The sequence below is a fragment of the Bison bison genome, unplaced genomic scaffold (genome assembly GCF_000754665.1).
Source record: "Bison bison bison isolate TAMUID 2011002044 unplaced genomic scaffold, Bison_UMD1.0 scf7180017863954, whole genome shotgun sequence".
Lineage (NCBI taxonomy): Eukaryota > Metazoa > Chordata > Mammalia > Artiodactyla > Bovidae > Bison > Bison bison.
The window spans coordinates 202,131-215,042 of record NW_011494526.1 but is presented as its reverse complement, the minus strand read 5'-3'; the positions used below and the strand labels follow the sequence as shown (position 1 = coordinate 215,042).

Below are 12,912 nucleotides of genomic sequence, written 5' to 3'. Positions count from 1 at the left end.
CATCACCACGATCACCATCACCATTATCATCACCACCAGCAGCAGCACCATCGTCCTCCTCCTTACCACCATTTTCACCGCCACCGTCACCACCGCCTACGGGCCTCTTACTCTCTCTCCCTCACTTTCTGTCCGGCCCGGCTCTGTTGTTTGCATGATCTGGCGTCCACTTGGCAGCCTATGATGATGTCAGTCATTTCTGCACATGGGTTACAAAAAAGCTGACACCTTCCATCTTGATAACTTTAGAAAATTCCAGTTGTGACTTTCATGGGCTTGATTTATGAGTTGGTCAGTGCACTTCTAAATAATCTTCCACTTGGAGATTTTTGACAAGGAGGCAGGAGAGCGTTTTTCAACATGAGAAGGAGGGGAGGGCCTTGGGGGAGGGAGGCATCTATCACTAGAAACAGCTGTGCCAGGTACGTAAGGGAAACGATTCCTGTTTTCATTTAAAGTCTTAATAGCTAGCAATAAGAACCATCTGCTCCAGCCCTGGCGTGTGGGCCCACGGCCTCCATGGCTCTGTCGTCCCTCCAGCCTATCGGCCTTTGTTCAGGCTCTGAGCCTCCTTGGACACTCGTCCTCTCCTACCTGCTCCAGAACCAGTCCAAATGCCACCCCTTCAAGGAGTGCTTCCTGGCAGCTTCCTCTTAACTCCTTTCCAGTAGCAACTTGATTGCACAATTGAAATGCTAAGGTTGAGTTTTACAAAGACGACGCTTTTCTTAGCAGAGAAAGAAATAGAGCGGCTGAGGGGAGATTTACTAGGAAGGGACAGAGAGCCCTGGAGGAAGCATGGCCAGCCAAGAGGCTGCTGTGCGGGCCGCACCGTGACGGACAAGTTAACGCGGCTGATTGGTGTATTTGAAAACTACTCAGAAAGTAGATCTTGAAAGTTTTCATCACTCGGGGGAAAAAGCAACCTTTTTTTGGTACCTGTGTGAGAGACTGGATGCTCTGTAAACTTACTGTGACAGGCGTTTCATGCCGTACGGAAGGGACATAATCATGCCATACGGAAGGGGCGTCATCACGCCGGGCATCTTGCCCTTCACGACCCTGCGTGTCAGTTACATCTCAGCAGAACCGAGGGGAGCAGCCCCCACTGCAGCGGGAGCCACAGAGAGTCTAACCGAGGATGGGAGACTGGGGCTGGGGGCCAACGGTCTGCCAGGGTTTCTGGAGCTGTGATGTGAGCAGCATTAGCTCTAACCATGACAAGAACATTTCTGTCTCTTCTGTGGTCCACCCAGCATCCGGAAGCACAGGAAGTCCTCCAGCCCTCAGTTCCTCGTGAGTGGACGGCCGCTTCCCATCACGAGGATGAACGCGTGTGCCCTTTGCACCAGCCTGCACCCTTCACACGTGGACACCTGTGCCTTCACCAGGGTGCAGGTCGCCACTTGTCATCTTGTTTGACAGCAGGAGACTGAAGCCCCCAGAGGCTCTTACCCCGAATCCCACAGCCAGAGGGGCAGCACCAGGGTCCACCTCCCCCAGCCCAGCATCCCTGTCTTGCCTCCCTACGGTAGACACCTCTAGAATGAAACAAGAGGCTGACTACGGTTTTGATAGCATATTTTATTTTAATCTAAGAAAAATGATTAAATTCAAAGTTCAGAAATATAAAAGATTATCCAATAAATTTAGGATCATAACTGTTTCTTAAACAATGGTGACACACATGGGCGCTGGTTTTTAGGCTCCAAGGTTCCACTTTGACTTTCCCGCAATTTAAACGAGACGCTGCAGGAATGTCTTCATGACAACTGTCGAGACAGATCGATAGGCTGTGTGTTGGGGGATCTGGGGCCAGGGAGATTTTTTTTCCAAACCTAAAGCTCTAGCTGAGGCAGCGTCACAGCCTGTCACTCCACTCTACTCCGGGGAGCCCGTGGGCACATCACGGAGGCGGGGCTCCAGCCCTGACGGGGGCAGCCAGCTGGCCCGAGGCCCAGCCCCGCTGCCCCCGTGGGGCCTTCAGCTGCCCCCATCCCTGTCCAGCCCCACTTGGGTGAATTTCCCAGTGGCCAGTCCTTCAGGAAAGAAGAAGGGAAGCGGGCATCCACAGGCCTTTGTCCCCAGCTGCCAGGACCAGTGCCCGGCACAGCCTCACCTGGCCATGCCTTCTTTAAGGAGGCCGCTCACAACTTGCTCAGGTGGCAGTTTTCCCTTCCCAGGAGCCCCGGGGTAGACCACGGACGGGTGGACAGGGGCCAGATGTAAGAGGAGAAGAAGGCTGACAAGCATGTTTGGCTGGCTGGGTCAGATCGTGATTAAATTTACTTTTCTGAACGTTGGGCCCCTCCACGCTGCCTCAGGAAGGCAGTCAGAATTCTCTAGCATTTACAGCATGGTTAATCTGAGCCCAAGGCAAAACTCAAACAGAAGCTCGCAATGGAAAAACAGGCATATCAAGAAGAGTTTGAAATATCTCCTCTCCTAGCAGGGCACTACCGGTGAACGCTGCGCGAGTGGTTGGATAACTCATTGCATGAGCAGGAACTCGGGAAGGAAAACCAACAAGCTAACACAGAATCCCAAGAAACGAACAAAGCCAGGATGGGGTCAGCAGGCGACTACAAACGTCTACGGGGCCGTGGAGCTTCCAGCATGGATTCAGCGATGCCGCCAGGACAGTAGGCCCCTGACACAGCCAACCTGGCAGGACTACTCATGATAGTGCCCGTCAGGAGGAGGCACAGGTTGGAGCCAGGGCACCTCAGCCAAGGCTTCTGTCGGCTAACGTGTGTAGGATGAAGAAGTCAAGCTCAAATCCACTCAAAACACATCTCCACCAGCTACAGATTCTGAAGGTCAAAGAAGGACACATACATTGTATGTGATTAATTTTCTGAAGCCAGCCCTTCCATTTTCACAGATTAAAGCCATCTATTTAAATATCTCATTTCTACAAAGTGAATTTACAGTTAAAGTACAAAGTGCAAATACTATGTGTTTGTTTTGTTTTTTTTAATTGCTTTTTGTGAGGGAGTTGGCCACGTGTCTAGGACCTGTTGTGGAGTCATCTATCCTTGCTTCCTTGGCTGAAAAAAAAAAGACAAAAAAAAGAGATGTATTAAGACATTTGAAGCACTCATTTCTGAAAATGAAGGCTTGCCTTCCAGGAATGAAATAAATCCAGCTGACAAGAACAAAGGGAAAAGCAACATTTTACACAGAAGTGAAAAGAGGACGGACTTCACTGCGGACTGCTGTAGCTGTTTAGTCGCTCAGTCGTGTCCGACTCTTTCGTGGCTCTATGGACTGTAGCCCCCCAGGCTCCTCTGTCCATGGGATTTCCCAGGCAAGGATACTGGAGGGGGCTGCCATTCCCTTCTCCAGAGTATCTTCCTGACCCAGGAGTCGAACCTATGTTTCCTGCATTGGCAGGCAGATTCTTTACCACTGACTGACCCACCAGGGAAACCCCACTTGGGATATAAGAATCAACTTAAAAAATAAAAGTATTTTGAGTGCTCCTTAACTTCTAGCGCTTTTCTTTCATTCAATGTTCAGAAATATAAGAAAAAAATATATCAGTAGAGGAAGTTAGCATTTATTTCACATACTGTAAGTAGCTTCAATATATTAAACATTCTGCAGAATCGCCAGTCACCATGCAGTTATCATGCAAATGTATTTTTAACAATCTAATTTATGCTTCAGATTTTATAAAGGCATGGCTGCCTTTTAACAATTTATTTCCATCCTTTCCATTCATTATTCCACTTCTGAGAAGAAATGCAACTCAAAAGTTTGCTTGCTAAGTTCCTGGAATTCTGCACTCTGCCCATTAAAAATCACACAGAATGAAAAGGAGAAACAATGTGCAGCCTTCTTGGCTTATTTTTCCACATAGACCCATTCCAACCAATACAAGTCAGTTCTATTTAAAATAATGACATTTAAATATTGAGGAGACTTCTGGGTTGGCTTTTATCCCCCTGCTAAATATATGAACAGGCGGCAAGAAGAGATACTGCGTCTCCCACATTAAGGAAACAAGACATTCTATTGTAGTTAGTTGTGGAGAAAGATAAGCCATCAGCACGTTTAATCAGAGAATAAAACTGATCAGATTTGCTGGAGGAGAACTGGCACCAATGTTCTAACCTACACCCACATCGCTGGACGGCAGGCTTCTGACCGCCAAGGAACTGTGATGGAAACTGCAGAAGACACCTGGAAAAGCCGGTCACTTTCTGTTTTTTTATTAAATATGAGCTTCATGCATCCTCTGAGATGCCCTTTATTTCCTATTCTTGTGTTTGGTTATCCATTTTTGAAAGACTTTGGTGGTTGGACTCTTGATTCCTTCAAGAAGTCTGCATGGTCTTCAGTCATTTTAATAAATGCCAGCTGCAGCGGGGCCTCACCCAGTATCATGGTTTGCAGTGATAAACGCCACAGAAAGAGCTGGGGAGACTGCTCCGGCTTCCTTTTCCGGGGAAAAGGCTCAGGAGTGAGGCCTGTGCCTGAAACAGAGTTTATTTCAGACTGAGGCAGCGCATGTGTGCCCGTCACCGTTGTTATCTTAGGAAAAAAGTCCTGTGGAAGCCTTGGGAACTCAGCCAGGTAATTGCTTTCAGACCAGCCCTGTTCTAAAGCACAAGTGATTTGCGCTGGGATTTAAAAAGTTGAAACCATAAACACTTGCTCAACAAAGACCAACCGTGTCACACATCTTTCCTAATGAAGTGGTTTTAAGTTACACCCTAGGTGTGTGCTGGAGGTCTCCACTTCAAACCCACCACAAACACAGGGGCTTGTCTTAGGAAACCGAGGCCTGACATCAAAGAGGCGAAGACAAAACGCACAACAAATTGGCCAGCCGCCTGAAAAAGGAGGGTGTGGCCCTGGCTTCGAGGGAGGAGGAAGGAGCCGCTCCTGTTTATCTTCTGGAAGAGAGTCTAGGCTTGAGAGGGCTGTGGCTGGGATGGCACGATCATCTCTAGAGACCCAGCCTCAGAAGAGCAGAGGGGGGCTGTGCGCGAACAGAGCACGGCGCTGCGAGTCCCCTCGGAGGCGGTGCTTGGTGAAAAACGAAGGTCCCCGTCCCTGCAGTCTCCTTCACCAAACATAAGAAACAAATTACAGCTGCAAATCCTGGAGAACTGTGTAATATGTATGTATATATATACACATATTCCCACAAAACAGGGGGACTCAGAAATCTTTCTCAAAATAATAAATAATTGAAATTTCAAGTAGTAAAAACAAATAATTAGGGCAAAATTCTTGACGTTGATAATTCAGCAAGTTGGTGATTTCTGACAGAATCTTGCCGGGCTCTCTGAGGCCTCACAGGCATGTCCTCAGGGCCTCACCCAGGATCACGGTTTGCAGCGATAAATACCTTAGAAAGAGCTGGGGAGACTGCTCTGGATTCCTTTTCCAGGGAAAAAGCTCAGGAGCGAGGCTCTGCCTGGAACAGAGCTTATTTCAGGCCGAGGCAGCGCATGTTTTTGAGCACAGTCCCTTCGGAGGCGGCACTCGGTGAAAAATGAAGGTCTGCATTTGTTTCTTTCTTGGAAGGTGCTTCACTTTCTAAATGAGCAGAACTTCGTTGTTATTACCTCAACTAAAGCAGCAAGTGATTACGGCTACAGTGTAAACATACTCACCTGTCTATTAGAAGTGCTTTCAGCATTACCTCTAGGGGCTAGCGGGGAAAAAAAGAGAGAGAGAGAGATTAGAAACCAAATATACTTCATTAGTAAGAGGTTAAGTAGACTCTCTCAGGAAGAGAGCCACATCACTATAGGAAAGAGTCATCCACGAGCAAACTTTGAGAAAACAGGCTTTCCACGCATGCTCAGCACGGGGCATAAATAACGGACCACACAAGCCAGTGTATAAACACTTTCCACCAATACAGACACTCTAGTCCAACTTCAGAAGACTGTTCCATTTTGCCCCAAATCCCACAGGCGTGCCCACTCGCCATGGAGAGTGCCTTCTTCCGTTTCTCAAGCTCCACCAGGGAGAGGCGATCCCGGCAGCGGGGAGTCCAGCACAGAATGCCGATGCTTGGAAAGCTTTGGGTCTTATATTTAAGTCACGAGAATCATTTAACTGGCTTGGCTCAAAATAACTATTTCCAAATCCCGCTTGGCTCCACCTCTTGGCTCGAGCCTGTCTCAGGACAGGGACCGGGACCCCACCTGTGGAGACACTTTCCTGCCTGAAACCTCCGCCTGGAATTCCAGTCTCCCCCATCACCTCCTTAGCAAGCAGCACCCATTACAGTGGATTGTTCCTATTTATTTCACTTTTCTTTCCACCCTAAAATGTAAGCTTTAGAGGTACATGATTTTTGCCTGTCTCATTTACTGTGATTTTGCCAAGGCTTCGAGCAGGGAGCAGCGGGTAAATATCTTTGGAATGAGTCAGTAGGTGGAGGGCAGCACCCCTAACCCCAAACACCTTGATTAATTGTCAGTGTCCATTCATTCAATTAATAAACTAAAGAGCAAAATCATTCCAGGCTCAAATCTCTTCCCTTGTTGTACTGAAGCAAACAGAAACAGAGCATGATGGTTGAAACACAGATGCACTGAGCAAATTGCAAAAGCATGAGTAAGTCGTAGCTAAGCGGACTGTATCTTTCACTCGTAGGCTTGGATGACTGAAGGATCTGGTCACGGCTGTTGCCACTCTCCATTCTGTTTGGCCTGCGATGACGACTCTACAGAGAAAGCAGGTGTTGGGCCGTTGGTCCAAATTTAGAGAATATTAAATTGATACTTTGAATCTATTCCAACCAACTGGGCTGAACAATTCCCAGATTTTTCTTGGTTTCTTTTATGGTAAATAGTCTACCGATCATTGGAGGTAGCCACAGATTAAAGTTAAGGTATAGCAAGAAAAGGTGACATTTCTACATGTCTAGAACTTTGCTCTATAGATGAAAAGAATATAAATTTCATTAATGACCCTGGGTGAAATATTCCACTCAAGACAGTAGGGAAAAATTCCATGAAGGACTTTTTTAAAATACATAAAGGGCAAAAAAATATACTGCTAGTTAATTTGAATGAAACAGAACACACGTCATTAAAATAAATATGAAGCTGTTCCCATAAGTGAAAATAATTTTCAGTGAGAAAAGGACCGTGTACCTCCCAGCTCCCAATGCGAAGCTTAGCGATGGATGGGCTGGGGGTGGGGGGGGAGGGTGATGTCCTGGCATCAGATATACTGATCACTTACAGGCGACCCTGTGCGTGGTGATGTGGCTGTAAGGCAATAAGCCTGAGAGAATGTAGCCAGCTTGGCAACTTGGGTGAAAAATGTAATTTGGTCAAAAATGAGCATTTCCTAATTGCTGATTTTCTGTACAATTGTCATTTTAGAGGACCATGAAGACATAATGTCATCTTTTGTGAGTTTTTTCCTGAACCCTTGGAAAATATTTTTTCTATGTTATATCTTTTCTCAATATTTTTCAGGATATTTTCTCGTTTTTTAATTTTTTGTAATAGCAAAAATTGAGATCATGCTCCCAATAATGTCTTAGTTGCAAAAATTTAAATGCAAAAATCTTGTTTAATTGCTTAAAGTAAAAATAAATGTGATTAAGTATATATATTATGATCCCATTTTGTAGTGAAAATCATAGTGCGTAAATATGTATGTGTTTGTTGTGGTTCAGTGGCTAAGTCATGACCTCACAGACTGTATGTATATATGAACAGAAATAGTGGTTGTAAAGCTATAGATCTGGTCTGATTTTTGTCTCAAAATAAAAGATCACATGTTATTTATGTTCTTTATTTGATTTCTCATATTTTTTGGAATAAAAAAATGCATTGTTAAGTAGAGAGCAAAAAAAGAGAGAGAAACTGGTAACAACTTGGGTTTTTAGAAATAATCCCTCCTGAATATTTATGTTTCTTTGACTTTTCCCTATTTCAAATGACAAAGATAGGAAAAAATAAACAATAATAAAATTGAAAAAAACTAACAGTAGGAAAAAAACTAAGAGAAATTCAGCAAAAAAAGAAAAAGAAAAGAGCTGCAAAATCAGCTAACTTTTTATCCAAATCGCCAATGCTCATTTTTTAACAAATTGTCATTTTTACCACATTAGTTTATTTGGGGGAGGTCAGGGGCCGTCTTTCCGCATAGCTGAGTCAGTAAAGAATCTGCCTGCAAGGCAGAAGACCTGGGTTTGATTCCTGGGTCAGGAAGATCCCCCGGAGGAGGGCACGGCAACCCACTGCAGTATTCTTGCCTGGAGAATCCCATGGACAGAGGAGCCTGGCGGGCTACAGTCCACGGGGTCGCAAGAGTCGAACCCTACTTAGCAACTAAACCACCACCACAGGGTCCAGGGCTTTTCCGTCCCAGTTGAGCTACAAATACAGGGCAGCGAGCAGACCACATCTGCTGATGCTCCAGACTCTGCCCTCAGACTTGCTTCGCGTTTCAAATGTGCTGCAAGTTTGGCAACAGGAAGATGGGATCGTAAGACAGCAGCGGCGGGAGAGGCCCTGTGGACCCCACCCGGCACCAGAGACCAAGGTGTTGGCTGGTGGCCCAGCGCCATGGAACAGCGCTCGGGTTCTGGGGAGAGACTCGCCCAACTGGCAGCACAGCTGAAACTCTGTTTCAACCGTGGAAATGACTGTTTGGAAACAGGAATTATTGAGCTGCTAATAATCAGGCTAAAGGTTTGGTCGGGGGCCATGCATGGGGTCCCCAAATGGCTCCCAGGGGTCCCCACTTTGCTCTTCAGCATCAGAAGGCGGTCACTTGGGGAGGCAGGCTCCCCTCCCCTCCCGAGGACAGAAGAGTTAAGATGCATCTCCAGACACCTCTGAGCTCTCCCCTTTCCAAGCCGGCTCCCCTCTGACCACTCGCCGACTGTCTGCCAGCGTTTCCATGGGCAGGGGACCTACAGTAAGACCGCACATCACACTTGCCCCCACCCTCAGACTGTTGGGACCGTCCCTCTGTCTTAACTCTAGCAGAGGCGTGGAGAGTGGGCGGGAGTGGCTGCAAGTGGGGAGAAAGGCTTACTGTGGCGCTTCCTCGTGTCCGCCTTGACCTCCTCTCTGGTCGCGCCCAGGCAGCCCATCAGCTCTTGCAGGGAGATGGACTTGTCGTTATTCACATCGCAGTACTCCACAAACTTCTTCACACATTTCTTGGGTTTGGACTTCTTCCGAAGAAATCTCTTGAAGGGCTTGATTTCCTTTTTGCCGATGTCCCCGCTGTTGTTTTTATCCAGCAGTTTGAAATACCAGTGGACCACTCGCTCCTCCAGCGTGTGGCTGGGGTCAGGTTCCGAGAGCCTGGAAGACACGTGGGTGGTCAGGACGCCCGCCCTGGTCCTGGTCTGTCCAGAAAGGCATCCCCGCCCGGCTCTGACTTTCCCCGATGGAAGGACCTGCTTGTCACCCTCTCTTTCCTGAGGCATAAGGCTGCCTGGCTTTACCCTTCAATATAATAATGATTTTAAAAAGAAACTTAGAAAAAGAGATCGGGCAAACATTTTCAAGCTGGTTTCAAACTTGCACATGGCACAGTGAGTTTGGACCGGCCGGTCGCATAGCAGGCGTTGGCAGGTCTCAGGACCAAGCCCATGGGCCACCACGCCGGTCACAGGACGCCCATCTCCACTGCCTGCACCGTGAGGCTTTCTACTCCTCTGTGTTCCCGGGCAGGCTATTGATGTCACAGGTAAACTAAAAGGTGAAAATTCACACGTGTCCTAAAGTGGTAACCAGACGTCTTACCCTGGATTGAAAAAGAAAGTTTGGTATTTTAAGATTTAAATTAAAAACTCTTCCAGAAGTTCTGCATTTAAGGCTGATCTTGGAAACCCCGATGTTACGACAGGGTTTCTCACTAAGCGGAAGATGCCGGCAGCTGCTAACCCTGGTCCTTGCTTCCTTGGCCGGCTGTCAATCTCTGTGTTCCCATGAGTGTCAAGAGGGAGTCAGATACCAGACATTCCCGGGTATTAGGGCTTTCTGAGACTATTGACTGTTTCTCAAACTCTCAGAGGACCTTCTAGGATGGAAATTCATTTACTGCTTTCAACTGTAGTCTTACAGAGAAGAGCAATCTTTCTGAAAATATAAGATGTCAATTTGAACTTTGGGTGGTTCCGTACAGTTTAACTTTATATCAGATTCATAGCCCTTCCCTTTATTATTCTCCATTCTGACTCTTAAGCAGAGACAGAGAGAGACAGAGAGAGGAGGACTTTGAGCCAAGGGGACCAAAATCTTAGATCAGCTAGAAGAGATGGAATAATCAAGGTTTGGGGAGGAGGGGAGGAAGGCCAGTGCTCTAAGAAAATACAGACAGTGAGATTCCCAATCAGAAAGTGTGCTTTAAGATAAAGAGACTGATGATCGCTAATTAACAGGGGAGAGCCAATGCTTGAGACACCGTGTCCATTAAACACTGGACATAACCCTCCTGTGGGCGGACAGTTACCCACAGACACAGGTCAGCTTCAGGGACTCGACAGCATCTCAGGAAGCAGAGCTCAAAGCCTCAGCCCCAGAACCAAGCGTGTCCGCCGGGCACTCAGGGCAAGCCCCCTGAGGTTCAGAAGTCAGACTCTGAACAGTGATAATACAATTAACACCCCTGAATCACAGCCCTGGAAAGGGCTGAGAGGGCGAATGTTATGTCATATATATTTTACTAAGGAAATCCTATTTTGAGAATTTTAAATCAAACAATTTAATTGAAAGTATTTATAAAATCCAATCACTAGCTCTGAAACGCCATTCATTCTGAAGCAGGGAGCCCTCTGGGCCGGGTTCTCCCACGCCCCACTCTCCCCTGCCCAGCGTCCGTGCCCCCCGCCTGATGGAGCCTGGGGAAACCCCAGGGTCTCGGCCTGGTCCCACGCCGGCAACATCCTCACGGGAGGATCTGATTGCATTACAGGAAAACCTGCTAAGCAGACCTCCTCCACACACGAGCGAGGACCTCACGCTTGGGGAGGCGTCTGCTCCGCTCCGGGCCCTGCTGTGCCCACCAAGCCGATGCCCGAGACTGCAGTGGCTGGACTCTGCCCTCCAGGCTCCGTCCTAGCCCCCCGCTCTGAGGTCAAGGGCAGCACACCTGCCGGGGGAGGAGGGATCGGAGACCGCGTGGACCATGTCGGTGGACAGCGCGTCCAGCACGCTCGTCAGAAACTCGCGCTTTTTGGCACCAGGACAACCTGGAAAAAAAACAAGCACAGACACCGTTTGTTTCCCAGAACTCACGGAGCACAGCAGATTTCCCTGTAACGGAGAGAAGGCTGGTTTAGGGTTCAGAAATCGGGGTGTCACTGACACAGTGGTGACACACACTGATGCCGTGTGCATCAGTGACTTCATCTGAACACCTGCGAGTACGCCGCAGCCCACACATGTTGGTTTTAAACCTCAGCTTCTGAAAACTACAGTCTCTAAGATTTCTTGAATAATTTGTGACGCTAACAGATTCCTGGGCATTACCATCTCACTGGTCCCCAAAGCGGCAGCCCCAGGCGGGTGGCATCACCGCCCCGTTACGCAGGAAGCCCCGAGGCTGGGGACCACCCCAGGCCCACACAGCGGAGGGAGGACACGCTGGTGTCTGGTCAGATGAACCTGAGGCTCGCGGCCTTCGGGTAACTCTGCCATGGAGTTCACCTGAAGCTTGACATTCCACAACACTCTTCACCTACAAGACGTCACTGAACTGTCCCTAAGCCCCCTGCACCCTCAGCGTTTTGGGAGGAAGACGCAGCTGGGCACGTCTCTCCTGGACTCCGAGAAGCGGGAGGAAACCTCCACACGGATCGGATGGCATGCTGTGTGCAGCAGCCAAGTCACTCAAGACCCGCGTGTTTACACAGTCGGAGAGCTGGGGTTTCACAAACCTCCTTTTGACACTTGAGTTTTTGTTATTATTATTCAAGCACATGTTAATTGCCTGTAGCAGGAATCCATTTACGCTGGTTTCCACTTCGTTAAATACACATATCAGAAAACAGATGCGAATCCCTAAGGGTCAGGGGAGGGTGAAAAAAGAGCTGTGTTGTCCCCTATGAATACAATTAGCAAAGTAGATTGTGATCTATAGGGGAAACCCCCAGGGAGAACGTTACTTTCCAAGGAAAAAATAAAATATCACATTAAGCATTCCCTGGGGAGGAAGCAGCCGACTTGCGGCTGGACTTCACCCGCTCCAGGACAGACAGTGCCCTTGGCACAGCATGCCTGGGACGGTCATCTAATGTGGGGACATCGCCCGCTCCAGGACGGGCAGCGCCCTCGGCACAGCGCTGAGCTCCCCCAGAGCAGCCTGCCGACTTCCGAGAGGACAGAGGACAGCAAGCAGGCCTGAGCTCCAGGCTGGCTGCACCGCTGGGGAAGGCAGGGGTGTCCCAGAGGGTGTGCACGGCCCACCCCAGCCCCAGCCTCCCCGGGAATTCCCACACCCCACTGGCCTGCAGACACCAGAGAGGGATGTGGGCCGGTGTCGGGAAGGCCTAACTGAGGACACTGTTAGGGGCCGGACAGCTCTAAGGACGAGTGATGCGGCCTTTCGTGTGGTGAGTGTGACTTCAGTGGGGATCAACCCCGGTTACATTTGCTGCCAATTTAATCATATCCCCCAAATGAGGTAAAGGTTTTTAATCGGAAAATGAGATATATTCATCATGAAACACAAGACTAATCACATCTAAAAGATTGAGAAGGCTTTAACGCACAGAGCAGTTCACACTGAAAGTTTAACTACTTCTAAACCAAGAAATATTAGGTCAATGCTGCTATAGCATTATTTTTTTAACCATGGTGTAAATTACAGACTTTGAAGTGCAGGTATCTTTCTGCTCAGGATTATATTTTGCAGCTGAGAGGTCACTTCAGTCCAACCAAAGAATACCTTTCGTGTTAATTTGCA

At 48.1% G+C, this 12,912-nt stretch overlaps 1 protein-coding gene across 1 annotated transcript in view; it reads right to left on the bottom strand.

Moving 5' to 3' along the window:
- Window positions 1–1,566: 1,566 nt before the first annotated feature.
- SMOC2 (SPARC related modular calcium binding 2) overlaps window positions 1,567–12,912 on the bottom strand; it is a 117,807-nt gene continuing 106,461 nt past the window's right edge. The window contains exons 13-16 of the mRNA XM_010833880.1: window positions 11,098–11,197; window positions 9,031–9,305; window positions 5,631–5,668; window positions 1,567–3,050 (exon numbers count right to left, since the gene is read on the bottom strand). Coding sequence (XP_010832182.1) covers window positions 3,033–3,050; window positions 5,631–5,668; window positions 9,031–9,305; window positions 11,098–11,197 — 431 coding nt within the window. The 3' untranslated portion in view covers window positions 1,567–3,032. The remainder of the gene's footprint in view (window positions 3,051–5,630; window positions 5,669–9,030; window positions 9,306–11,097; window positions 11,198–12,912) is intronic.